General features: G+C 42.3%; 1 protein-coding gene across 6 annotated transcripts in view; it reads left to right on the forward strand.

Moving 5' to 3' along the window:
* Positions 1 to 25,921, forward strand: part of MAMLD1 (mastermind like domain containing 1) — a 296,270-nt gene that overhangs the window by 150,405 nt on the left and 119,944 nt on the right. For 4 of the 6 annotated variants that reach the window (XM_085608007.1, XM_085608010.1, XM_085608009.1 and 1 more), the window contains exon 2: positions 5,946 to 7,628. In XM_085608007.1, coding sequence (XP_085464133.1) covers positions 5,946 to 7,628 — 1,683 coding nt within the window. The remainder of the gene's footprint in view (positions 1 to 5,945; positions 7,629 to 25,921) is intronic. The other 2 variants (XM_085608008.1, XM_085608011.1) reach the window with 1 other exon arrangement.

Raw genomic sequence — 25,921 nt, forward strand, 5'->3', positions numbered from 1 at the left:
TAGCATTAATAAGTTCTTTTAAATCAGACTGGCTCTTTGTTAAATAATAAAGATGTTCCAGTTTTTTAATCTGGATACTAAGCAACTGTGATGAATGAGAGGCTGCACGTCGTTTTTGAGCAACAAAAGAAATAATAAAATCTCTAGAAGCAGCTTTAAAGGAGTCCCATACAAGTTGAGGAGATACCTGAGCAGATTCATTTTCTTTGAAAAACAAGGTTGCAAAATCATGAAAGTTTGCCGTGAAATTAGGATCTAATAAAAGAGAATTATTAAATCTCCAGCGTCTAGAACCTTTAGTGGGAGGAAGAAGATCTAAGTTTAATGAAACTGGGGCATGATCGGAAATTAGAATAGATCCTATATCTGAGTGGGAAATGTGTTGAATTAGAGCTTTAGAAATGAAAAGGTAATCTGTTCGAGATTGTGAGGAGTGGACAGGTGAGTAGTATGTGTATTCTTGTAATGTAGGATGACAAAGTCTCCAGGAGTCTACAAGAGACCTTTGAGAGATAGTAGAGGTGAATTGGAAATGCATACAGGAAGGGAAAAACCTGGAGTTAGATCTCCTATCCATAAAGGCATCCACAACCATATTACAATCCCCGCCAAAAATCAAATAGTCATCTGTGTATTGCATTAAAATGGAAAGGATGTGGGGCCAGAAAAATGTATCCTGATTAGTGGGAGCATAGATGTTAAAAATGGTGAGAGGGATCTTATTAATCAGCAAGGAAACCGAAACCCATCTACCTTCAGAGTCATTATCTTGCCTTATGAGTTGAACATCCAAGCGTTTATGACAGAGAATAGCAACGCCATTGCGTTTACCAGAACCTGGAGATGCGAAAACATGGCCTACCCAATTGCGCCTAAGCTTAGTTATCTCATTATCTGGAATATGAATTTCTTGCAGTAAAGCAATGTCTCCTTTCAGATGTGCAATATGTGACAAGACTCGTTGACGCTTAATAGGAGAACCCAAACCCTTAACATTCCAAGATATAATATTTAACAACATTTGAATCTTATATATTGATAATCAAAACATTGCTTAAAAAAGACTGTCATATATAAAAGCGAGAACATTGTACATCATTTAACCAATTAGGAGAAAAGAGCGTTATCTTAGAGAGATAATAGTGAGAAATATATAGAAGAATATGAAATATAAGAGAAAATGAGGGTGAGAAGAACGACGATATAAATAAGAAGAGTAAAAGAAAAACCAGAAATTGAAATAAAACAGATGAGTAGGGAGAAACAGAGAGAAGGAGTGAATATACCAAAAAATCAAAAAGACAAAACAAAATTAACAGTTGATAAGCCACTACAGTAATAAAAAAGCATACCACAAAAGAACAATTACGATGGGGTAGGTGGAGCCACATGGGAAGACCGGACACCGGGCGAGAGGTCGCATGACGAGAAGCACACGGAGAACATCTTCCAGGCGGAATAAAAGAGACAGAGCACAAAGGAACACAGAAACCACAACCTGGTAAAAGGGGGAAAATAAAATATTAAATAATGAAGAAAATGATAATAACACCAAAACTGACAAATATATCTAAATGAAGGAATCCACAAGCAAGGACACACAAATAACAAAACAATGAGCCTTTGATATTGAGAAAATCATGACATGTTATGAATTAGAAGTGTCCACAGAAGTATCCATAGAGACCCCTCTACAAGAATTCAAAAATTGTTGAAGCACAGCAGGATCTTCATAGTTGTTCGTTTTGTTATTGTAAGTCACCTTAAACAGACATGGATGAAATAAGCCATAACGTGCATTCATGCTGCGAAGCGCTGGTCTCATATCCAAGAATTTCTTCCGACGATCAGCAGTTATTTTGGCATAGTCTTGAGCAAAAAAGAGATTTGAGCCATTCCAAGAAACCTTTCCTCGTTGTTTGGCAGCAAGAAACAAATACATTTTTAACTTCCATGGAGTGCTAAGAAATTTTAAATGACTGCTCTTGCTCATTTCAGTGTCTTCTTTTAAGGAGTCGTTGAAAACCAGGCTTTATTTCAGGTGTTCTAGTGTTTTCTACTCCTGCTTTAGAGATTTTGCTTTTTCAAGGGTGTGTGTTTGTGTACAGTGTGGCGCAGTGTAATCTACTATACAAACAGAATTCTTGTAAATGTATTTTTCTTCTTAATCCAGACTAATATTAGTGAACCTTGCTGCGCTGTCCTCATTGCACTTTTCACAAGGACCCACATATATAATCGAAAGACACCTGTCTTCAGCTGCCAGCTGATTGGATCTCATATGGCCATGTCAACTAGCCTAAGCCTTTCGGCCAATGATACCGTCAAGAGGCCACAATAGCATTTTTAAGAACAAAATTACAATTCCTAGTATGCAACAATGTTGCTTAAAATCCAGAGTTGCCTTAATGTGTTACACACGACATGGGGCCATTCAGCAGGCCTGTATATTGTATCTCAGGACTATATAAAACAATATAGAAGTCAGGGGTGTGTGTGTGTGTGTGTGTGTGTAAACAAGCAAGAATAGTAATATTAAAACCTTTTCTTTTATATAGTCACACCCGCCACACTTATGCTGTGAATAACAGGTTATTATTAACAGCTTTAGCCATCCTCATTTTACCAGCCTCTGGAGACTAGGAGGATGAGCTAGCCTTTCTGAGTTTGCATTTATGACCTGTCAATCACTGCGTGTTTAAAGATGAACATTTAACCAAGTGAGCATTCCTTTTTTTCTTTCTGATAATAAAGTAGGAGACGGGCTCTAAAGTGCTATATAACTTTATCTGTTCGGTGGTGTAGCATAGGGGGTGTTGTGTGTGCCCTAAGAAACATAAGTAAGCAAACTTTAAAAGAAATGTGCCTTTGGCAAATTACTAATTAAAGGTAACTTTCTTATACAGAGAGCATACCTAAAATGAGCCATGCAATATATTATTCATGGAACCTCTATATTGGACCCTTAAATCTAATGAACTACATCAAGCTCAAAAAGAATAAAATAAATATGTATTTCAGTGTTGTTTCTCATCAGCTAGGTGTTTTGGTAAACTTTTCTGCTGATTAAATAAGGTCACTGTGTTCCCCATTCCTTGTAGAAACAGTTTTAATCACTGACTAATATAGGTGACACGCAGGTCATGGCTATTAAAGCTGCCGCAGTGGATAATTGCTTTTTTACTAGATTGGCGTTTCCCATTGTGCAGTGACGTGCCATTGTTTTGCTGTGTGTCTACGTCAACAATATTTGAATCTGTCAACCATAGGGCCGTTTTTCACCAGCACCGCACAGACAGAGGGACATCCCTGGTGGAAGATCCAGTTGGCCAATTACGAAGTGTTTCTAATTAATTTTGTTGTTGGCGTATGGTTTTTAAAATTACTACTGAATCACTGTCAAAACAATTTGGATTTTGTACCATTTGCATCTCAGAACTGTGTCTTTTTATTTTAAATCTTTGTGTAGTAGAGAGATTTCCCGTTTTTATAATGGGACATATGAGGACCAATGCTCATAGTCCGTATGCTTCCACCCAGTCTCCTTTTGTAACTGGTCAGATGCAGTCGCGGCCGGCATGGCTCACGGGTGGGGGCACGGGGTCATGCAGCCTACATGGAGAAAAGGCAGAATGTGCATGACTGGTTTGGTCAGCCCCAGAGGGCCGACCAAACAGTCTGCGCCCTCAGCGGTGGGTAAGGCACTGATCTCCTGCCCTAGAGCAGACCCGCCCACCTGCCCACCCCCAACCAAGCCCTTCTGCTTTCTCGCAGTGCAAGAAGCAGAAACATAAAATGGTAGTTTTACCATTTAATGTTTCTGCTTCTCGCACTGCGAGAGAGCAGTGGGGCGACGCTCCTCCTCACTAGTGGAGGAGCCGCTCCTGGTCAGATGGATTTTCCAAAGGGGCAGAATAAGCTTCCAAAAGCCAGTGTGTTGTGGCCTGGACTGTCGTAGCATCCACTGCAACTTTATGTAAACTCAGATTTTTATGTTTCCACTGGGACGTAGCTTAAGGGGGGGTATTTAGGGTGTTGCAGCCCCAATAAATGTATTTCCTCGTAAGTAGTTAGGTATAGGTGCTTTCAGACGGGTATGGCGAGGTGTTTGTCGGAATTTACCTGGAAGTTTTACTTACACACAGACAAAAACACACACAATCTCTCCCTCTGTCTATTTTATAAGTCCTCAAAAATGCTTGTTGTTTTACAAAATATTGTATTTTCTCTTATTTGGTACTCCTCACTATCTGCATTCTTCTCCCTTTCTATTGCCCATGAAGCCCCTCTCATGTATCCAGGTTGCCATTAACATTATACGCCAGCGTGATTGTTGGAAAATCTGAAGCTCAGGCTTCCCCCCCCCCCCAATCCTACTGACCAAGCTACGCCCCTGTGAATCCAGAGCAGTCCCAGATTTCTCAATGCATTCTGTAGCCTCCAGCAGTGCAAATCGAGTTACTGCATCCTTCTAGTTCTTACTTGACAGCCACCAGCAAAGAGTTTGGCCCATCTCTGCTTCTTCCTCTTGTTCGTTCCACGGACTGACATGCAAGCATAAAGAAAGAAGTGCTTATGCACTCCTCCGTGACAAGCCTTATGTTATGGCGCAGGTGGCAGAAGACGAGAGATGTTGGCGGCTAGAGACTGAGACTGATCATGCAAATGTTAGGCAAATACAATTCAGGTAATGCTCTTAGGCACTTGGCCTGAACCAGTAGAAATCTACTTGGAGAGAGTCACCAAGTCAACACTCATCTTAAGTAGTGGTTTTACGGAGATACCGTCATCAGTCTGTTCAATGTCCTTGTGATAACCCTCCTAGGGCAAAAAAGTTCAACTCATAGAGAATTCAGTCTGTATTGCAAAATATATTAATTAATCAATCAGGGTTTTTGTAAAGCGTGACTAATCACGCGTTAGGGTCTCATGCTGCTGGTGGGAGTTGGGGGGGCCTGCTATTCAGTCTAAGAGCCAGGAATTGGGGCGGTGACGGTGATTGCCTGAGATGCAGAGGCAGGGAGTACCAGGTCTTCACGGTGAGGTAGGAGATGGATCTTCCTTCAGCCGAGGTCTTGCGGATCCATGGAGCAGTGGCCAGGGCCAGTTAGGCGGAGCGGAGATGTCTGGTGGGTGTGTAGAGGAGACGTGATGGTTGAGGTATGCAGGTCCCGTGTTATGCAGGTCCCGTGTTGTGAAGGGCTTTATAGGTGTGCATGAGGAGCTTGAAGGTGATTCTTTTTTTGATCAGGAGCCAGTGAAGGTTTCTCAGGTTAACGGCGCTTTTCAAAAAACGAGACATACATACATTTCCTTTATTATGACAGTCAAACAACGCAATTCCGTTTGCATTTTTTGTTACACTTTTTTGTGGCAGAATCGCACAACATGATAAAACCTTAATGGACACAGAAGGGCTGCTTTCACACCTATCTCTTATGTGCCAGTGTGAAATTAAGGTATCTTAGGTTCAACTTTTTGTTAGGTTTCTTTCTATAACGTGCTACCTCTTTTCCTGACCTTACAATGAGCAAATTCTCTTCAAGTGTCCAGGTTTAGGGATAAGCATTCCAAAATACCTGTTGTCCTTAATCAGTGAGCAGAAAGTCACGAAAAATGTCAACTGTGAAACAACAGATGAGAGGTTTTTTTTATTACAGTCAAAGAACTAGAGGCAAATTTATGAACTCACATCCTTCAGTGTGTCTGAGTACTGGCAATGCCAATTGCCAGTAATTCCACAAATAGTATAATGAATATTGTGCATTTAATTGTCGTTTTCAATTAATTATAATATTAAATTATATGGGAGTATAGAAAGAGGTCACATGTTTGTTTACTTTTCTGTTGTTTGGTGGTATTAATAACATATGTGAGTAACCAAAATATGTTCTGACCAATTTGAATGTCTACTTAATGCTAATAATGGTTTCTTTCATTCACAGTTACAAGGATCCATAAAGAGAAAAATCGACGATGACAGCTCCCCTGTTTCCGGCGGCATTCCCGATGTTCTATTCCCAAGTAACAATAAGAGACTCTGCCTCGATGATGTTACTCTTTCCATGGGTCAACCCCAAGGCGCGAGCCCAAGTATGTCTTGTTCAGAAATGCAGCACTCACCCTTTTCCAGCAACCACAGTACTCCAACAGTGGGAGTGACTGGCCATTCGGTGCTGCTTGAAAACAATCACATGAACGGCAGCGGCATCGGTTCTCCATTTTCAGTAGTGCCAAATGCAGGAATGGGCCCAAAGGGGGCGGTCGATGAGCACAACAGCATCGTTCCTTATGACGATAAAGGCAACAACTTGCAATCGATGGATCAGGACCTGCAGGACCTATTGGAGGAGCTGACAAAGATGCCAGATCCTTCTCCCAATGAGCTGGATCTGGACAAGATTTTGGACAGCAAACCATCAGACCCTCTCTGTATGAGTCATCCACAGGCAAACATCAGTACCACATCGAAACCATCTCCGCAAACATCTCACCTCGAGAACCACTTGACAAGCAAGGACTTTTCTCCAGGTTGCAACCCATTAGGGGCTGGGTCGCCACAAATGAGACCTTCATCTGCTGGTACCAACTACTCTGTCCAGCCTTCAAGCAAACCTGTTCCTCCACCCGTACAGAATAAGAGTCAACTTCCTGTGAACATGCCTAACATGCCAGGTTCAAACTGGCATGCACAACAGTTGAAGCAATTGGCTGCAAGTAAGCAGATATCTTCGACCAAACAACAGCAAGTGCAGGGCCCGACCTGGCCGAGCATGTCTCCTCCAGGTCTGTCTCCACCTTACAGGGCAGGATCATCTCCACATCACCAACCTTTCAGCCCTCAAAATGTCATTGTTTCTAGTATAAGTTCTGGCAGCTTACAGGGCAATAATATTCAGAGTCCACAAAACACTTTACTGTCGAGCATTACTTCCAACAACAACTCTTCCAGCGGCCCATCTCCTCCGTATGGATCAGAGAAGCTTTCCAGCCCAGCTGTGAATCAACAACCTTTCAGCCCTCAAAATTCCATGTTAACGAACATGGCACCTGCCAGCATCCCAGCAAATAGCATCAAAAGTCCACAGGGCAACTTGGTTTCCAACATAACATCCAGCAGTACTGGGCCCTCGCCTCCTTATCAGCCTGAAAAACTCTCAAGCCCAGCGGTACATCAACAGCCATTTAGCCCTCAAAATAGTCTGCTGTCAAACATCACTACTACCAGCAACCCCACAAGTATGCAAAGTTCCCTCTATAAGTCAATGACTGCAAATCAGTCAAAAAGTATGAACATGATCATGCAGCAGTCATCAAACGGGTTGCAGACCAGTATGGTGAGCGAGAATACAGTCCCTCAAGATCAGTTCTCCTTTAATAACACCAAACCACTATCCCATTTTGCTCCAGAGTCAGCTCAAAAGATGAATATGCCGGCAAACTCACGACAGCAGTCGCTAATTCACTATCTTCAACAACAGCAGCAACAACAGGTGGCCCCAGTGACGCAGCAGTCCCAACAAGCCAGCAACACTCAGTTTCTGCAGCAACAGCTTCGCCAATTAATGCAACCACAAGGGATGCCGAGACACTTGCAGCAAACTGGACTACCTTCTCAGGTACGACAGGTGAGCAATTTTTCTTTCCTGAGTGTGACATATTGTAGTGCAAATTCCACAGCAGCCGCATTAAGGCTCATATTAGTGTAATGGCAGCCGCAGCCCGTGCAGGTAAAAGCGGCGGGCGGTGGGGCCTGGCTGGGGGGGGAATTCGACAGACGACCATGAGGGAAAATTAAATAAATAAATAATTTTCCCTTGTCTGTCTAAATCCCCCTCACCCGGCCCCAACGCACTTATCTGCACGGGCTGCGGCTGTGTAATGGGTTTGGTAGGACTGTTCAGTTGTCACCTCTTTGAGGATGAATTTGGAGGATGGCTCGAGTAAAAACAATTGAGACTAAGTTATTGCTTTAGAAGAAGAATCTAATAACTGTGCAAGAAGATGAGTGCTAGACGAGAGAGGTCTCCTTTACGAATAATAATTTTAGTGGCATGTTATGGTTGTACACACTGAACTAAAACAAAATGTAATTTCACCAGACAAAATACTAAATTGATCTGATGGAAAACTGCCTGTTTTTTGTTAAGTACCAGGGAATACAGAGAACCGGACACATTTTTAAGTGTACTTTAACTACACGATATGCCACTTGGCGTACCTCTGGTTTAACCATCCGCCAAGGATGCATGTGTTTGATGATAATGTTGCATTGCAGTCTTCAAGTTCCAGCTACTGCTGAGCTGACCCTGGATACCAAGCGACCAGGCTCTCGTTTAGAATAGACCCTGCAGTCACACCCGCCATGCTCTTAGCCGAGAAGTTCAAAGATGGGCAAGCAGCAAAGCCCAGGGCCCTGTTGCCTACACACTCTATGGAGACATGAACTGAGCTGGTAACTCTTTTGTAAAGCAGGCCAAACGAACTAATGGATTTAATGTATGTATTCATTCATTCACGTATTTATTTGTTATCATTTGTTTTGCTTAATTATAAAGCCTTAAATTCAAAATGGTAAAAAATCGAATCCAATATACAGTAGCTGAATTATCACTGTTCAACATCAACATAAACTCTTTAAAAAATAAAACCAGTCTATCCGTTTTCTTAAAAGTCTTTACATTTGTCAAAAAAAATTCCCTGTCTCGATGAACCTATCACTGCATCCTCATGTGGTGGGTCAGTTGACCTGGGTGTCAGTTCGTGGAGTCTAGAGCTGAAGTCTACGGGGGTCTGCATCATGATGGTCCACTATGGCTCGGTGCACAGCCGAGCACTCTCGTCTGAGCCCCCGCAGTATAAAAAGACAATTCATTGAACCCGCTGTAGCTCTGATCAGGACATTCTTTTAGACAGCACAGCTCAGAAACAGAGAGAGGCAAACCCAGTGTAAAATTCAGGAGGCCACTTCCGCTTGCATCGCCCATTGCTGCTGTCAGCACTGCCAATAACAGCACCAACACAACTACCAACCATCACACCCAACAAGTGTGACAATTCTCACTATTCCAGACCCCCAAAGCTATAAGAATGGCTTTGGCGGCATTAGTCATTTTTAAAGTGCACTGGATTAATGAACAACTGTTGAGGCAAAGAGCACCACCATGCAGCAAACTGTCATAAGTGCCAGTGTTGACAATTAAGTGCCGGGGCGGTGCCAAGCACCGGAAACCACCGGCTCAAATTAAGCACTGGGCAAAGCCTGCTCACTGTTGCCGAGCCGTCCTGTCTGAAAATCAAGCCCTGTCTTGGAGATATGTTGGGATAAATGAATTCACTTTACACAATGCAGGTGCATAAAAACTGGCGCTCAGCTGTGCACTGAGCCGGTGCAGCTCGTCACGATACAGCTTTTGTGTGCAAGTTATTTTACACCCTGCTGTGAAATTCAGTGAGTGCAGAATCTGGTTTTCACTCAGAATGAATGTTGAGTGGTTCGAAAAGGCGGCGCTACATTGATTCACTGCTATCACGTGTGCTGGCTGGGACCCTCACATCGCTAATCTGCCCATCTCATTCTTACCCCGTGACACACCCCACCCCCACCCCCGTGCATTCCTCGCCCAGTGGGTTTTTGTTACTTGTCTCAATACGCTTTGTGTGCATTGTGGAGAGGATTATGTGACATCTCTTTGCTCTGAGCTGTGTTTTTCACTCCAAGGAAGCCACAGGAAGCCCCAAAGAGCCGGTGAGTCACGCAAACACCGCGTGGGACGCATCTTGGGAACACAAATAGGTTTGCAGAGAAAAAAACAATCTATAAAAAGGAACATCGCATATGTTCTTCAGTTGGGAGTGCGAACGTACACAGTCATGCGCCTGTGAAGGTTCACTGTGATGTATCTACCGACGTTCACCGCTGCACGTTTCTTTTACACACAGGTGTAGGCAGCACTTAGCCCATGATCTAGTAGCCATGGCCTTAATCATGCGTGACGAGCCCTCGCACATACTACAGGGATGTGCTGACTGAACCTAACAAGCTGCTAAACTATTTCACTAAACATTTTCTGAACAATATTCGGTCTCTGAAACCTTTGACCTCCTATAACTTTGTGTTGACCTAATCTGTGTGGTCGTTTTTCGAACAAGCAAATATCACAATTTGTACATCAAAGCATGTGCTCTGATATTTTCCAAAATTTTAATCACTTCCCAGTTTGTCATATTACACATTAGTCTTCTTCACAAACTTCAGAACACTTTTATAAGGTTCTTGAAGAAATACTGCAGTGCGTGCCAGCTTCATGACTACATACTTTACAGACCATTCATTAATTTTCAGCAAATGATTTATAAATGCCTGCCCTTTAGCAAAATCTATATGTGAGTCTGTTTCTCATGTAAAATGCGACAAGCAGTGGTGTGTTTGGTGCAGTATGGCCCTTTTTAGGTCTCGCCTGACCCAGCGCATGCGCTGGTCTGGAGAGACTTATTGAGAGGGCTCCAAAAAGTGCTACCAGGCCAGCCTAGAGCTAAAGTGCATGTGCGCGGGCTTGCGCTCTGCGCTTTACCGCAATTACTTTCACTTTCGCGGCTGCACAGCCGCTTTGATGTTTGATCGTGATCCCGATGGCGATCACTTTAACTTTCGCGGCTGTACGGCCACTTTGCATAGCCAATAGGTCTCGCTTTTGGGACCTTATAAGTATTTAGTTATGCAACTGTTGCATGGCTAAACAATTATAAGGTCCCAAAGGCGAGACCTATTGGCTATGCCAATGCTTGTTTTATTTGTGACAAAGAAATTCAGAAAAAGCAACGACTCTGGCCATGTTAATAAAGACTGAATTATTGCTAGATATATTAAATAACACTATGCCCACTTTTTTTTAATAGTGTCACCATTTAGATGACCATAAACTGTGAAAGAGCTTGCAAAAAGGAACCAAAAAACGTTTCTATGATTTAAAAAAAATAATCCTTTTTTACTTGTAGATTCCCTGCAAACCCTCGTAAAAAAGGTATTTGAGGGACGCAAAAAGGAACCAAAAAAAATGTTCTATGATTTAAAAAAAAATCTTTTTTACTTGTAGATGCCCTGCAAAGCCTCATAAGAAAGGTATTTGAGGGGTTCACTGGTCCATGTTCATTTCCACAATGCAGAAGACCCCCTCTTTGCTCTTACTCATCCTTTCTTTGGAAACTTGAACGCATGTTTGCTGACTTCAAAGTGATGCCCACAACCTCCAAGATCCCTCGAGTGGCGCTGATCATGCGGGTCATGAACAGTATTTGTGGCCTGTCTCCCCAGGATAGCAGAATCCAAATTCTTGAATGTTATTTTGGTTCCCATTCTCCTCTTTTAAAGGATTCATGGCTGGAGCTTATCATCTCCTCAGAGGAATTTAATTGATTTTAGTGGGGCGGCTAATGCCTTCTTCAGAAGGTTCAAGAGTCACACATTTGTAAGTTGAGGCCACATAAACCCACACGTTTTCTAAGCCTTGTTTCCCACATCTGAGGATTCTTTAAGTTGTCAGATGAACTCTGACCATTTTTTAATGATCACACCCTTCCTTTTTGTTGATCCAGTTCTGATGGTATATGTCTTTATTCTATTGAGATGAATATGCATTCGAATGTGTATAGTAAGTCTATAGCGCAAAACTCACCAAAAGACAGTGGAACACTGTACATGGTCAAAGACAAGTTTAAAGTCAGTAAGCAGTAAGAGAGGAAGCTGGGTTGTGAAGGGTTAATGCTTTGTTCTTTAAAGAGATGAGTCTTCAACTCTTTTCTAAAGTGGAGCAGTGTTGAGGCGGTCCTGATGGATACAGAGATGTTGTTCCAGATCCTGAGTGTAGAGATAGAAAAAGTCTGCTGTCTTGTTTTCACTGTTTTGTACTTCTTAGTCTGGAGTCTGAAGGTGTCATGGCTGCAGGTGGGCCAAGAACCACGAGGGATGGTGAGCTTGTCTGCAAGATAAGCAGGGATGCTGGACGTCATGACTGTGTAAATGAAGCATCTGGTCTTGAAGTTGGCACGTGCTGGCAAGGAGAGCCAGTGGAGTTCCTTTAATGGGGGGGGGGGGTTATAATATTTCTTAAAACCCTGACTGAGACGTGCTGCGGTGTGTAGGTAATAATTTTAGAGTAGAACAGCCACGCTTAATTCATTGCTATACAATGAAGGGCAACACATGAAAATTGGAATTACGGATCACACTGCTAAGTTTCCATTCTATGAGAATGTTTTGTCTTTGTTAGGGCTTGTAAACTTCCCCTTGTGCGCTTTTTATCACTAAGAAATGTCCAAGAGATAGTTTCTTACCTGTAACACTCAGTATCAGTGTGTAATTATTTATTTGAACCCTACTCTTCAAAATACAATATTCCTGATAAGGGATGGCTTGCAAGGAGGTTTCACAAGCTCACTCCTTTGGCGCACATTATCACCGGCACAAAGAAATAGCAGAGAAATAGTTACTTACCTGTAAAACCAGGTATTCCACCTGGTTCGCCTATCATAATGCTTTATTTGAACCCTACTCTTTTAAACACAATGTTTCTAAAGAGGAATGACTTTTTCACAATTTCCTATTTCCTGGTGTATTCACCTGCACAGCACAGCAGCTGACTCTAATACCACCTCTTTCCTTTTTAGATGGTCATATTTTAATCGTTAGACATTATTTTCTGCAGCTATACCTCGTATGTTTCTCCCCCATTTGTTACTATGCCACACACATGCCTTTGTTATTAAGCCACACAAACACCTTTGTTACTAAGCCACATATACGCCTTTGTTTCTAAGCCACACATACGCCTTTACTACTATGTCACACATACATATTTGTTACTAAGCCACACATATGCCTTTGCTATTATGCCACACATATGCCTTTGTTACTAAGCTGCGCACACGCCTTTATTACTAAGCCACACATACGCCTTCGTTACTATGCCACACACATGCCTTTGTTATTAAGCCACACAAACACCTTTGTTACTAAGCCACATATAAGCCTTTGTTACTAAGCCACACATACACCTTTATTTCTAAGCCATACATACACCTTTACTACTATGTCACACATACATCTTTGTTACTAAGCCACACATATGCCTTTGCTACTATGCCACACATACGCCTTTACTACTATGTCACACATACATCTTTGTTACTAAGCCACATATACGCCTTTGTTTCTAAGCCACACATACGCCTTTACTACTATGTCACACATACATCTTTGTTACTAAGCCACACATACGCCTTTGCTACTGTGCCACACGTTTGCCTTTGTTACTAAGCTGCGCACACGCCTTTATTACTAAGCCACACATACGCCTTTGCTACTATGCCAAACATATGCCTTTGTTACTAAGCCACACATACGTGACTTTGAGCCTCTTCATTAAATTAAATATTAAATGCTTCCCTCTTAGCTGCTTTTTCAGCTTTACTAATTATCTTCTCACACAGTCTTTTGTTCCGGAAGTGTAGTGGATTCATTTTAGATTTAAAACATGCATCTTTGAAACCAATGCAAAGTTTTATTGAGCACCTTATAAAAAACGAAAATAAAAATCAATGAACTGCTATGTTAGCTTTAAAACACATCTTAGCGCTTAACACATCCTTCCCTTTTTGCCAACGCCTCACTTCGTCTCATGTTCACTAACTCCTCGCACACGGCTGGTAGGTCCATGTAATACAGACCATTTAGGAACAGGGACATGCCCTGGGCATCCCTTGGCATTGACTGTCTTTATCTTGCCAAGCGTCCATTAAATGAATGAATTAATGGTTTTGTTTGCTCCTCCTCGACACGTTTAAATTTGTCTGCTAGCCTGTTTGAAGGACCACATTTTTATCTACAGTAGACGCAAAAATATAACCTCTTACCACTAACGTTGTGTTGGTCAGTGGCACTCCTGCGGCACAGAATCTGGCATTAAAATGCAGATTACTGTCTTAAATACACCCCCGGCACATGAATTTAAAAATGATCCATTCATTCATCCACTTAGAGCAAGAAAGGACGGGTACATTCTAGTGCATGAGAGAAGGCACCCTTCCCTTTCATGTGGCCCACTGGGACTGTGGTGAGCATCTGTACCCGCTCCACACTTCACCACCTGGACTGTGGGTGAGCATCTGCCGCTGCTCCACACATATCGGCCCACCCGCTTTGCCCATTAACCTCATTCTACAGGAAGGTCTTGCCCCTCACCCTTGTGTAGCCATATGCCATCAAAATATTGATTCATCCAGAGCATACACTTTTAGAGTGAATGGAACAAAGTGGCCTGAAACAGGATAGTACTTAACCATAATGCGTGTTGTAGAAGCGAGCAGTGTGTACATCTGTTGGGTAATCATGTCGCTCTTGGCCAATGCCGGACTGCGCTTGTCCTTCTATTGTATCAGTGCCGCAATCTGGGTAAAGTGCATGTGTATTCATGGCAAGCTCATACCTCACACCTAAGAGTGTGTCATGAAACAATCCAACAGGGACACAGCCTATTTCGATAAATGTATAGTTATGGATGATCCCACCATGGAAAATCAAGAGCAGAAAGGACCATTCAAAATTGGTGTTATACTATAGATATTCGTTGTAAAATCACTTATCTTGTATCATTATTACCAGCCTGATCTAAACAGACATATACAATATGCTATTTCTTGACATATATGGGATTATTTCCTGTTAAGATAAAAAATTCATAATTTCTAACTTGCAATGAGTGATATTTTTTAATTTAATTTTGCCACTATTGGTAGTGTATTGCACAATGCTCTGATATTTATGTGTGTCTGTCTGGGCCTGTGTGTGTGCGCACGCCCACGCAGGGGAGCGCTTCTTTGACCCCTGTTATTTGTGCCTATGTGTTTGTGTGTGAATGAGTCTGCATTTGTGTGTTGGGTGTGAGTGTTAAATCCAGTGTAATCAGCACGCTTTTAGATATACATTATGAATGCCAAATTTCAAACACAATCCTGTAGGGTTTTGTGAAGTAATATTTCCTTACCACAAAACATAATTTTTTAAAACCATTTAAATGACCTTTTATTCAAGTTTATATCTCACCCTAACCCTAATGACAAGGATTTGCTGGAAATTTATATAGCAACTATAACAGTTACAATATGATTACATTTCCCCTTTCTCTTGGAACTTCTCCCACTCGTATGTCTCTCTCTTCTGCTGCTGTAAATTCCACATGACCCACAGGCAAATAGATTATTGTTGAAATTTGTACCAAAAAAATGGTTGCACTGAATATTATTATCTATGATTTGAATCTTAACCTGCATTCTCTCCCCATCTCCAAAAGATCAATACACTAATTGTACACTCTGAAAAATTGATGCAATTAGGTACCAGTCAGTATTGAACTATAGTTGAACTACAAACTGCTGACGATTAAACCCAGATCTGTGACTGGGGGTGAATGTTTGATTTGTTCAGCATTCCGTCCATCATTTGTACTTTTGCTTGAGCTTATCTGTGTGGCCTCAACGTAGATGTCCTACTGTACACATTTTTTGCCGGACATTTCTGGATAACCAGTGGTGAGCTGTACCATTTCAGAAAGAGCAGGTATAACTGGCCTATTGAAGAGCATGTGTGCCCCAATGCTCCCACTCATCAGGCCTGCAGTCTTCCTCTAATGATCATACGGTCAAGGCAGGTTTATAGAACGATCAATAAATGGGCAAAAGGCCTCTTGTCCAGATCACTTGCTTGCCAAGTTAGCTCATGAAAATTATTCGTAGGAACCCTGAATGACCGACTTAATTCGGGCATCGAGGGCCATCCGTAAGTAACCGTAGCTGTGGTCTTCTGTTGTCCAGTTTATTGTCTTTTACAGCCGGATGTACCATTGTTGCCAGTATTTCAGTTGTCTTTTTCTCTGTTTGTTGGATCTGCCCCACTGTATTTAATAATTAACAGTTTCAGTAAAGTTTCTGGAGGGAGCAGAAATAGGAGATATTTCAGTGTGTTTGTGTGAGCTGTTTTGGGGTTTGAATAGCTAGTGGTAATACTGAGTGCAATTGGCAGGTTAATACTGTGTAATGGATTACTCAAGGTGCAGGGTCAACGATAATTCCGCCAAGGAGAGCTCCATTGGACACTTTTCGTGGTATACCATACAAAAAAGGGTATGTCTAACGCAGGCCACAAATTAATTCTGTTTATTCCTCGGATTGGAACTAGAATTTCTCCTTGTGCCTAGCAGTAGTACCCATTTGTCCTTCAGAAAGCTATGCCATTGGTTATTGTGGGGCATTGCGCTGAAGTATGCAAAAAAATAATGGACGGAACGCTTGAATAAATCTCAGCCACTGGCAACTACTCAGGACCGCATCCCTGTCATTGTTATTTTGCACATCATGCCACCTCAGTCTGGAGCCGGCCATATTCAAACCAGTCTTGACCCTGCTGCAATATTACCAGTCCAGCTGAACTGCCAGGCCAGGTCCTCTCTGAACTAGAATCCAAGCAACCCAAGACTGATTTCTCCTGGTTTCGGGATCCATATAGATAATATAATATTTTTTTTAATTAAGTGCAATGGAGTCCCTAACTGTAGGATGCTGGACATCTGTATTAAAGAAAATTAGCTGCTGGATGTTCAGATGACACAGGAGTGAATTCAACTTCTAATGATGCATGTAAGTTGACTTCTTGTTAGGAGATGCAGGCCCTTGAATAAGTAGTTTCACTTGTTCCCCCTCACACCCAGTGTCTACATCTATAACGTGTTAATTATCACACTTTCTGGGAATGTGGCCTGATCACATTGTTGGGTAACTAAACCACCTCTGCGTCTTATAATGAGAAGTTGGTTGTCTTCTGAATGTTGGCCAGGCGACTGGGATATGGTGGTTTTGAAGCCGAATCTTTTCTGGATTCACATGCTGCGCATTATTCCGCCATCTAGTGGGTGTGTCTGGAATTGTTGTACTTGTTTCCTCTTTTTTTCTTTTTTTTTCTTTCGGTGGACGTCGACATACTACCATTTGGTGTCCCCTTGTGGCGTCGTCATGCTTGTTAGTGTGGGGCCAGTTGTCCTGGTTTCAGCAGCAGCAGCTACCTTGTAGCAGATCCACTGGAGCATGTAGAGTTATGAAACTGAGTTTATTGTACAGGTTCCAGGCAGCACCCATACCACACACAACAAGAAATGATTCTAACACAGCAAGAGATGCCGGTCTGCATATTTTACACTCAGATAGACAGCAGGTCTGCAGATTTTATTCCAAGATAGCTGCACGTATTCTTGCAAACATTTCGTTTATGCACTATGTGTTTGATTATTCTGAAATTAGGGGATGGACTACAGTAAAAAGAAGATGTTGCATTGTGGAGCCACATATGGCCAGGGTTTAAAGTAGGCGGAGCCTTATCCCAGTGGGGGATAGAGTTGCGCCCAATTATAATCGCCCCTGTGTTCCCACACCGGAACTTCTTGGGTGTGAGGCAACCGGCCCCCCTTTACTGGCCAGAAAATCTGGCCTGTAAAATCACATGAGACTCTTGCTACAAGCCCAGTCAGGCTAGTCTCAGCCCCCGCCCTCACTTCTCCCAACACGTGGGTTGCAAGGGAACCCTCCTCCCTGCCGGCCCAGCCTGTTCGTTACCCTGACGTTGTTCCCTTACCTTCCATCCCCTGTGCGCATGCTCGCTCTTCCTTTTACCGCCTGCTAACAGCAAGTGGTAAAATGAAGTGGATTCACCAATGGAATGAGAACACCACATGCAGATTTTGACCTGCTAATTTTGAGTCCTCCTGTTATTCCCCATTTGGATGTAAATACTCACAGCTGAATGTATGTGCTAGGATAGCAGCTGAAATGCTATTTATGGACCCAGAGTTTCCCCACACATCAATCTGGCCACCTCATAATCCGGGCCTAAGCGCTCTATGGCCAGCCCTTTATAGCATCTACGTTTTTTCCAGACTTATATGTATTTTCTTTATTAAATGAGTTCATGAAAAATGTTGGCAAGCAACAGCATGGGTGTGTGTTTGTGTGTATGTATGTGTGTGTATCTGTTTGCGTGCATGCTCTTGCACATGCTTATTAAGTAGTGGTTTGTCTCTGTCTGTAATTGAGTCAGAAATGTGTTTGTGTGTGTGCATGTTTGCAAACACACACACATTTGGTGTAGAAGTATTTGTCTGTTTAGTTGTAATTGTGGAGAGTGTGTGATCCTTGCAAATGACAGGGTGTGTTTGTGTGTGTTTATGTGCCAGTGCATATGCATCTCTGGATACTTGTTTGTCTGTATCTACTTTAGATGTGGTTGTGCTGGGTGTATGTATGGGTTTTTGCATTCTCCTCTGCATTTGTTTGTGTAAGTGTCTATTTAAATAGCAGCGTGCCTCTGGGCTCGGTATCTCGGTGCCCGTGTGTCCATAGGTACACGCACCCAGTCATTTGTGGAGAGAGGGCAGGCCGCCTCTTGATTTTAATATGCAGTATTTTTGCAGGCAGGCAGGCAGCTTTGTGGGGATGTGGAATGCGAGTGGTTGCCGGTGCAGGAAACGCACAAAGGCATGAAACGTGATCCCCCTAGCAGGCAGAAGAACACTGGAAGGGGAGCAGCTGTTGTGACACAGACCTAAGGCTTTTAGGCAGATTTTATTCCGAGCAGTACACGCACTGAACATGAAACAACCGACTGTGGAAAAACAGAGAGGGGTGGAGAACGTGAGGGAGGTTGTAGCGTACACAGCACACACGTCTGCGTCTAAAGACGTGATGTTTGTTCGGCAATTAGTGACTGTGACAGCGTGTAGTCGCTGTGGTGACAGGCACGGATGTTGCCGCTGACAGCAGACGCTGTTTGAGACGGTCCCTTCAAGCTCTGAGCTTATTTTGATACTCGCGACAATAATGACCACCCCCTTAGGATACTTTCCTGTCGTCGGTCCTTATGCCGTGGTGTAACCCACAAAGAACCCCTCTACTATCCCTCTGAACATGGCAAGGCGTCCAGAGTTCCGGGGATTAGCGCCATAACTGCCCAGCAATAAGCAGGGCCACTGAATTATGTGGTTGTGGACGACTAAATTGTGCAGCAGTTAGCTAAATTATGCAACAAGAAAAATTAAATTATGCAGTGTAATGCAATAAACAGGACTGAACTTATGTGGTAGCGGACGTCATAATTGGGCAGCAGAATTAGCTAATATATGCACCAAGAGCAGCAAATTATGCGTTGTAATGTGGCACTTTCTGTGTCAGTATTACGTCATTGTTTTTTATTTTTTACACGTTAACACTATCTGGGTAAAGGTTTTACCTCATTAGTAACACTTTGACAACCAAATACATATATAACCAGAACAAGTTCATCTTTGTGAAGGATCTTCCACTACGTGGCAATATGGATTACTGCATTTATAGTAACTTTTGATTCATTTGATCTAGAAACTACTTTTTTGCTAAAATCTTCAGAGTATGCAGCAGATGGTGCATTATATGGCAAATGCGGCAAATCCATAACTATGAGGAAAATGTCACGGCTGCAAAATCGCATAATTCCAGTGGTCCTGATCATACGCTTGCTATACAGACCCTGTCACCGTAAAAATAAACCCACTATTTTAATGAAAGCACCCTTCTGGTCAAACACCAGTGTTCAGACAATGGGTGCAGACCTTTGAGTTAGGCCTACCCTTCTCCAACCCCGGCCCCTAATCCCTGAGCAAATTGGTCTACCCACATATTCATCCTCTGGTTCAATGGAACCCTTTCTGAAATTAGGTCAGTTGGGAATGCGGGCATTTTAGCCAGTCATTGTGCAACATGCATAACATGAAAAATCATAAAATTCCGAGAACACGGCATTTTTTTGCACGTGACTGGTATTTTTACATCAAGTCCGGTGGCAAATTATGTAAATCATTAAAAGTCCGTATTTTTCCCCTTTCAATTTTTAACTGAAAACACAAACAGCAAACACAAGATATCACTTAACAGGTTTTTACGATTTTGCAAAGTATTCCTAGATGATTATGAAAGTGAAGACAGGCGGAATTGTCCTGTTAAAAAGAATAGAGAGAACTTTACATAAATTGTTATTTTACTATCCTTCCACCACCTTAAAACATGAACGGGATATGTCGATGAAAAAGTTGCTAATCAGGGCTCCCAGTTTTATGGTATTTATTTTTTTGACATTTCTGTGTGTAATAATCCATATTTACTTTGTGCTTATGTTGTTTGTATTTATCCATATTTATTTGAGGTTTTGTGAATAAATGAAGTTGAAACTAGTACATTTCAACATTTGTGTAACCAATAAATGTGTATTCATGCTTGAGCGCCTGATAGGTGTCCAGTGATGAGCACCCACAGATGATAAATCAATGCACTTAAATGAAAATATGTACATTTGAGTATCAATGTTATGCATATCTACTGCTGTTTAAGCCTCTTTTACTACAATTACATTTTTTGTAAACCCCTATCAAACCGCACAGCTGTTTACACTTACAGCATTTAGAATCTCTGGGGAAAAAAGGCAATTTCTGTGTTTATCCACATTTAAAAATAATACAGACTGGAAAATAAATGGTCTTCGGTCTGTATTTATCTGTAAAAATCAGTAAACACGGAAAACAGAGAGCTTTAACTATAAATTGTTGTACATTTCATTCTACCAATCTATTCATTTATTTTTATTATTCTTTGTGATCTGTCTTTGTGAAATATTTCATTGTGTTTTCTATTCTATGTCATTTGGTTGTGTGTCTTACGTGACTATGTAAATAAAGTGCTCCCAAATAATTCAAGCCTGGTCCTTGTTAGGGCTATACAAAACCACAAATACATTTAAAACCCCTCCTTGGGAAGGCCCTTAGAGCCGCTAGCCCCATGCTCTCTGCATGTCTTTGATGGATAAAACAGTTAAGGATTAGGCGTGATCCAGTGTAGATGTACAACACGCTGCAGCACCGCCAGGCCCACCTCCTTAAATTATTTTTTCTCTAATCTTCCAAAGCCACCTCCCTTGATGAAGACCTTACTAAAAGACTGGTAGATTTTAATTATTTCCACACGTGGAACACCCGGAGACCAGAAGGGCCGTGCATTGGGTGCGTGCTGCAGCAGAGCTCACAATGGTCGGAGTTATTGATCCGCTCCAAAAAGGGCTTCCTTGCTCTTACAGCCTACAGCAGAGACTTGCATGTATCTTATTGTCTGTGTGTGTGTGGGGGGGGTCTGACCCTGGAGATTAGATGAATGCTTTACACAGCAACAAGAATACGTCACGACGAAGCATTATATACGTGACACAATACAGTGCAATGTATGTTTGGTTGCATTGTGTGTGCCGGACGTTGACACAGGGCCTGGCATATGCATTTCCCCCAAAAAGACTCTTCATCGTATTCTCTCCATGAGGAAAGATCTAATGTATACGTTTAATTATTAAGGCCTTTGTGAGGGAAAAACACCTTGATTAACATTCTGCAGAAAATGAGATCTTTTTTTTCTTCCTCGCGCAAAGGCTTTCAAGGGAGAGCAGTTGAAGAGAAGCAGCAGCCTCCGGGCACAGTCAGCGCTTTTAAATAGGTGAATGGGGGTTGTAGGCGATGAATCACAGCTACTAAAGGAAACGCATGTTAGCTTGGAGCCTGACCTTTCCTCGCCCGCCCACTCCTCCCCGCTGATGTGGAAACATCTCCCTCCACGATGATTTCGATGCGCCTGTTTACGAGACGGCCGCGTCACGGCCCCGTGCTCCGTGGACGAGCGTCACCGCAGATGAGCGCCTTGAAAAGTTACAGCGCCGGCATTTACAAACAGAGCGGAGGAATCAGCTTTTAAATAGAGCACTTGCTGCAGAAATGTTGTGGCTTCGTAGCGCTGCAAAGGACCGGTGCTATTATTATGATCCAGTGTGCTGGTACGCATATTGTCTACGTCGGATGACGAGGCACTGAGCCAGGCCTGAAAGGATTCAGACATGTGACCTCTGGTTTTACAGATGTCAGGTGCGAGTGCTTATCTCGCTGCGTTGCAGAACTGGTTTTACTGCCGTGACGTCGCTAATAGAAGAACAGAAGCGTATTTTTTCAAACAGTATCTGATTGGATTGTTTCGCATCTGCAGGTTTTCTGTAGAGGATTGTTGATGTTGATCCTGTTTGCTTTATGTTGTTATGATTAAGGTGCGTTGTGTATTTTTGCTGTCTATTGCCATAAACCCTATTTGAAAATAAGTAAAATTCTTTTAAATATACCCCTTTGCCCAGTGAGTTACCTGTTTTTTGCTTGCTGTTTTTGTTCTTGAGTTGAAAGTGTGCCCTATTGCAGTTCCATGTTGAGTCACGTCAAATGCTTCTTGCAAAAATAACACCACCACCCCCTTTAAAATGGCACCTTTTTGCCCCATTGAAAGGTAGCACTATGATTCAGATGAAGAGCAAGGCGCTCTAGAGCAAGTGTTCCTGAACAGAAATGTTATGGTTGTGACTCGGGGTGGTTTGAAAGGGAGATCCCTCTCCATAGTTAGCCATTGTTTTAAGGTCAGGCACATGTTTCCAATCTTCTTGTGTGATGTGGCATCCTTGTGGTCTGCTCTGTTGGCCTGTATATAATCAGATCAGTGATCTAGTAGAGTAGTCAACCCCAGGTGAGATGTAGGCAACAGCAGTTAGAAAGATTTTTTTGTGCCTATAGCAGCTTTTGAAGCGGAGGGAGGGTGGGCTGAGTGTAGCGCTCTTCTCCGTTAAAACTCTGCGCATTCCAAAGTGCAAGTTTCCTAATCTCATTTGACTTCTTTCATATGTTGACCAATCGCCGAATGGTCACCAGCAGTATTTTGGACTTTAACAAATTCTACCATGAAGGCCCTAATCTTTGCCCAGTCTTTAGAGGTGGTATCAAGTGGAAGAGACATCAGTAGGATGACTCAGCTGTAAATATATTAAAATGAAACCGATCCTCTGGGCAACTCACACTGTAACGAGACTTAAGGAGCTTGGGATGGTACCAGCCGGATCCTCTGGCAAAAGAAATGAGGCAACTAGTGTATGTGCATCCAAGAATGCACAATGTTCCGTGAGGGTTGGTAACTCTGGCACAGCGGTACTGTGCTCGTCTGGTATGAAGGCAGGCTAGGTGGCTGTGGTATAGGTTTTCCGCACTTTAACCTAGTAAAGGATCACTAAGTCCAAACAAACAACGTTAATGGTGCTCAATGGGCAGTTTACACCATGGCACCCAAATGGTATACATTTCAGATATATATACACACCTAACATATGCTCCTTAACATTGGGCATGCATTTTGCAATGGTAGACAATACTCAACTGGGAGCAAAGTTTGTTTCCTTCACTTCCTTTAATTTCTTCTTCCGCCTACTCTTCCAGTGTGATTACAATCTTCTACAAGGTTTTCTCTCTTCCTGTGTGACACATTATATTCTCATTCACGTTTTCTCTCATAAATGGAATCTCTATTTTTCACAGGCTAATCACACATCTAGATCCTTTTGGGTTCTGGCCTATTAGCTGTGGCTATGGTCCGGAGACACACCGTTCTATATAATATATTCGCTCTGACATGGAGGCATGTGGGGAGCACTAGATACACTACCTTTATTGATAAAGATATTTCTACATATGTATTTATTGTTATCAACCACCTTGAAAAAGTTGTTAAAAGACGAAACACGTGTCGGCTGTCCTTGATAAGCAAGACCAAGTTGGACCATTGAGATATCTGCAATAAAAGGACCTGCATTCACTGTTGCAGACCCACAAAGACTTTGGAGTGCTCTGGGCATTATTGTATAAAGGCAAGCTAGTATGCCTACAATTAAAGCATAATGCTGCGCAAAGACCGCAGACTGTGACCACGAACAGACGCACATTGACATCACAATGTTTTATCCCTCTTTGCACAGTTAGCCTCTTTATCATCTCTGCCGGACATTAAACATTACAGCGTGCAAGATGGCGAGGTCACTTTAGTTGGCTAGTGTTTTCTTTCTTCAAAGTGAGGCTACTCCAGCATTCTTAGGGGAGACGGTCACTACAAAGCGGTCTGATGCACTGACTGCAGTAGGCTGATCTCATTATCCATGGAGGACAAGTGTCTACCACACTGCTGGACATTTATAACACCTCAGGTCCTGAGCTCTATCTTTAGCACATGAAGCCTTAACGGCTTCTAATTTGGCAAACATAACTACTTACTAGGCCCGGGCTTTGCTAAGGTTCCCTGACTGGTATTTCTGTCTTCCACAATGGATGCTACTATTTGTAAATGTTGATGTACACAATTACAATTTGCTAACAGTATTGTGATGGAAGAACTATTACACTTATTCTTATGCTATTGCTCAATTGTACATTCTCTAGAACATAAGAACTGTAATACAATCAATAAAAAAAAAGGTTCCCTGACAGCAGAAGGATTGTGACTAATAAACTATTATATTTTGAGGCAGAGTCCTTTGAAAGAGGCATCAAGCAGAGGTGTAAAAGTTAGAAATTAATTTCTTATTTTGCAAATCTCAACAGCCAGTCTGCTTAAGTGTTTAGCGAGGTGTATTTGGTGGAACTTTTTGGTAAACGTACCTATTTTATAGATTTTTCTAGATTAACTCAGTAAAGTGAAGTGCCCACCAGACCATGGCTTTTACCATACTCTTGCTAGATGTTGAGTTGAAATTCTAGAAAATGTACTCTGCAATATGTCTCTGAGGGTTAAGACTTGTCTTTCTATGTGTGGCATGTCTGCCAACTTGCCACACTAAATCTCTTTTGACAGGTAGGCGTGTATGGTGTTGGGCATTTGACAAAAGTGGCGTGTGTGAGGATGTGTGTGTGCGCATGTGTAGGTTGGAGGGGCTGGGTTTCTGTGTGAATGTTTGTGTGAAGGTATCTGTGTGTTTTGGTTGGTGGGTGTGTTCCGAGAATCATCAATTATTAATTTCTGCTCTAGCCAAAAATGGTTTAAGTGGATGAATCCTGATGACATGCATCACCAGACCTGCTAACCTCAAAAAGTACATTTACTCTGAGAAGGGGCTGGGCTTCGGAGGGAGCAGGATTCATGATGAGAGGCACTTGTGCCCCCTTGCTTGCCAAAGTCCCCTCCTCTCCAAAAAATAAATCTTGCGGAGATTGCCACCAAGGTTCTTGGGTGCTTTCATGCCTTTTAATGTACATCAGCTGCTCAGAGCCTCTAAAGACGAAGCAGAAACCCACTCAGTGCAGAGGTTTCCAGGTCATCTTCTCTGCGACTTTGCGATGTTGTCTCTTCACCGTGACGGTATGATCAGAGCTTATGTTGCATGAGACACAGTGGCACCATGAGTAGGCAAATCTGCTTTACAGTATCTGGCATCAAATTGGATAACCAGAACTGTATCAAGATACACCAAACGACTAACTTGAAATTCAGCAAACCTGACCCACCTAGTGAATAGTAAGCAGATGTGTCTAACCAATTCTTTTGGATGTGGTTGTGACAGCTGAGGATAACTTTGCTGTTTAAGGCATCTTTTCATTAAATTCTCTACTTCTGTATTGTAATTAGTAGTACATACTACTTTGCCATAGGATAAAAACAGATCATTTGGTTGATTTTTATCAGTCCAGACATCTAAAGACACTACACTATGGCTTACAGGAGAAGACTGATGATACAGGAGACGACTAATGATGTGCCTCAGGTTAACACAAATGGGTGCCAGATGCGCCCCTCTCACTAGCACTATGACAGGTGGCAGTAATTTTACAGCTCCCATGGAAACATGGCGACTGGATGTGTTCCAGTATTCCAGTTTCCTGTTACTACCAATGATTCTCTTTATCTCGTCATTGTGGGATGGAACATAGTTGTGAGGAAGTATAGTTGTCAGGTGAGCACCATT

Source organism: Triturus cristatus, chromosome 5_2 (genome assembly GCF_964204655.1).
Source record: "Triturus cristatus chromosome 5_2, aTriCri1.1, whole genome shotgun sequence".
NCBI classification, from domain to species: Eukaryota; Metazoa; Chordata; class Amphibia; order Caudata; family Salamandridae; genus Triturus; species Triturus cristatus.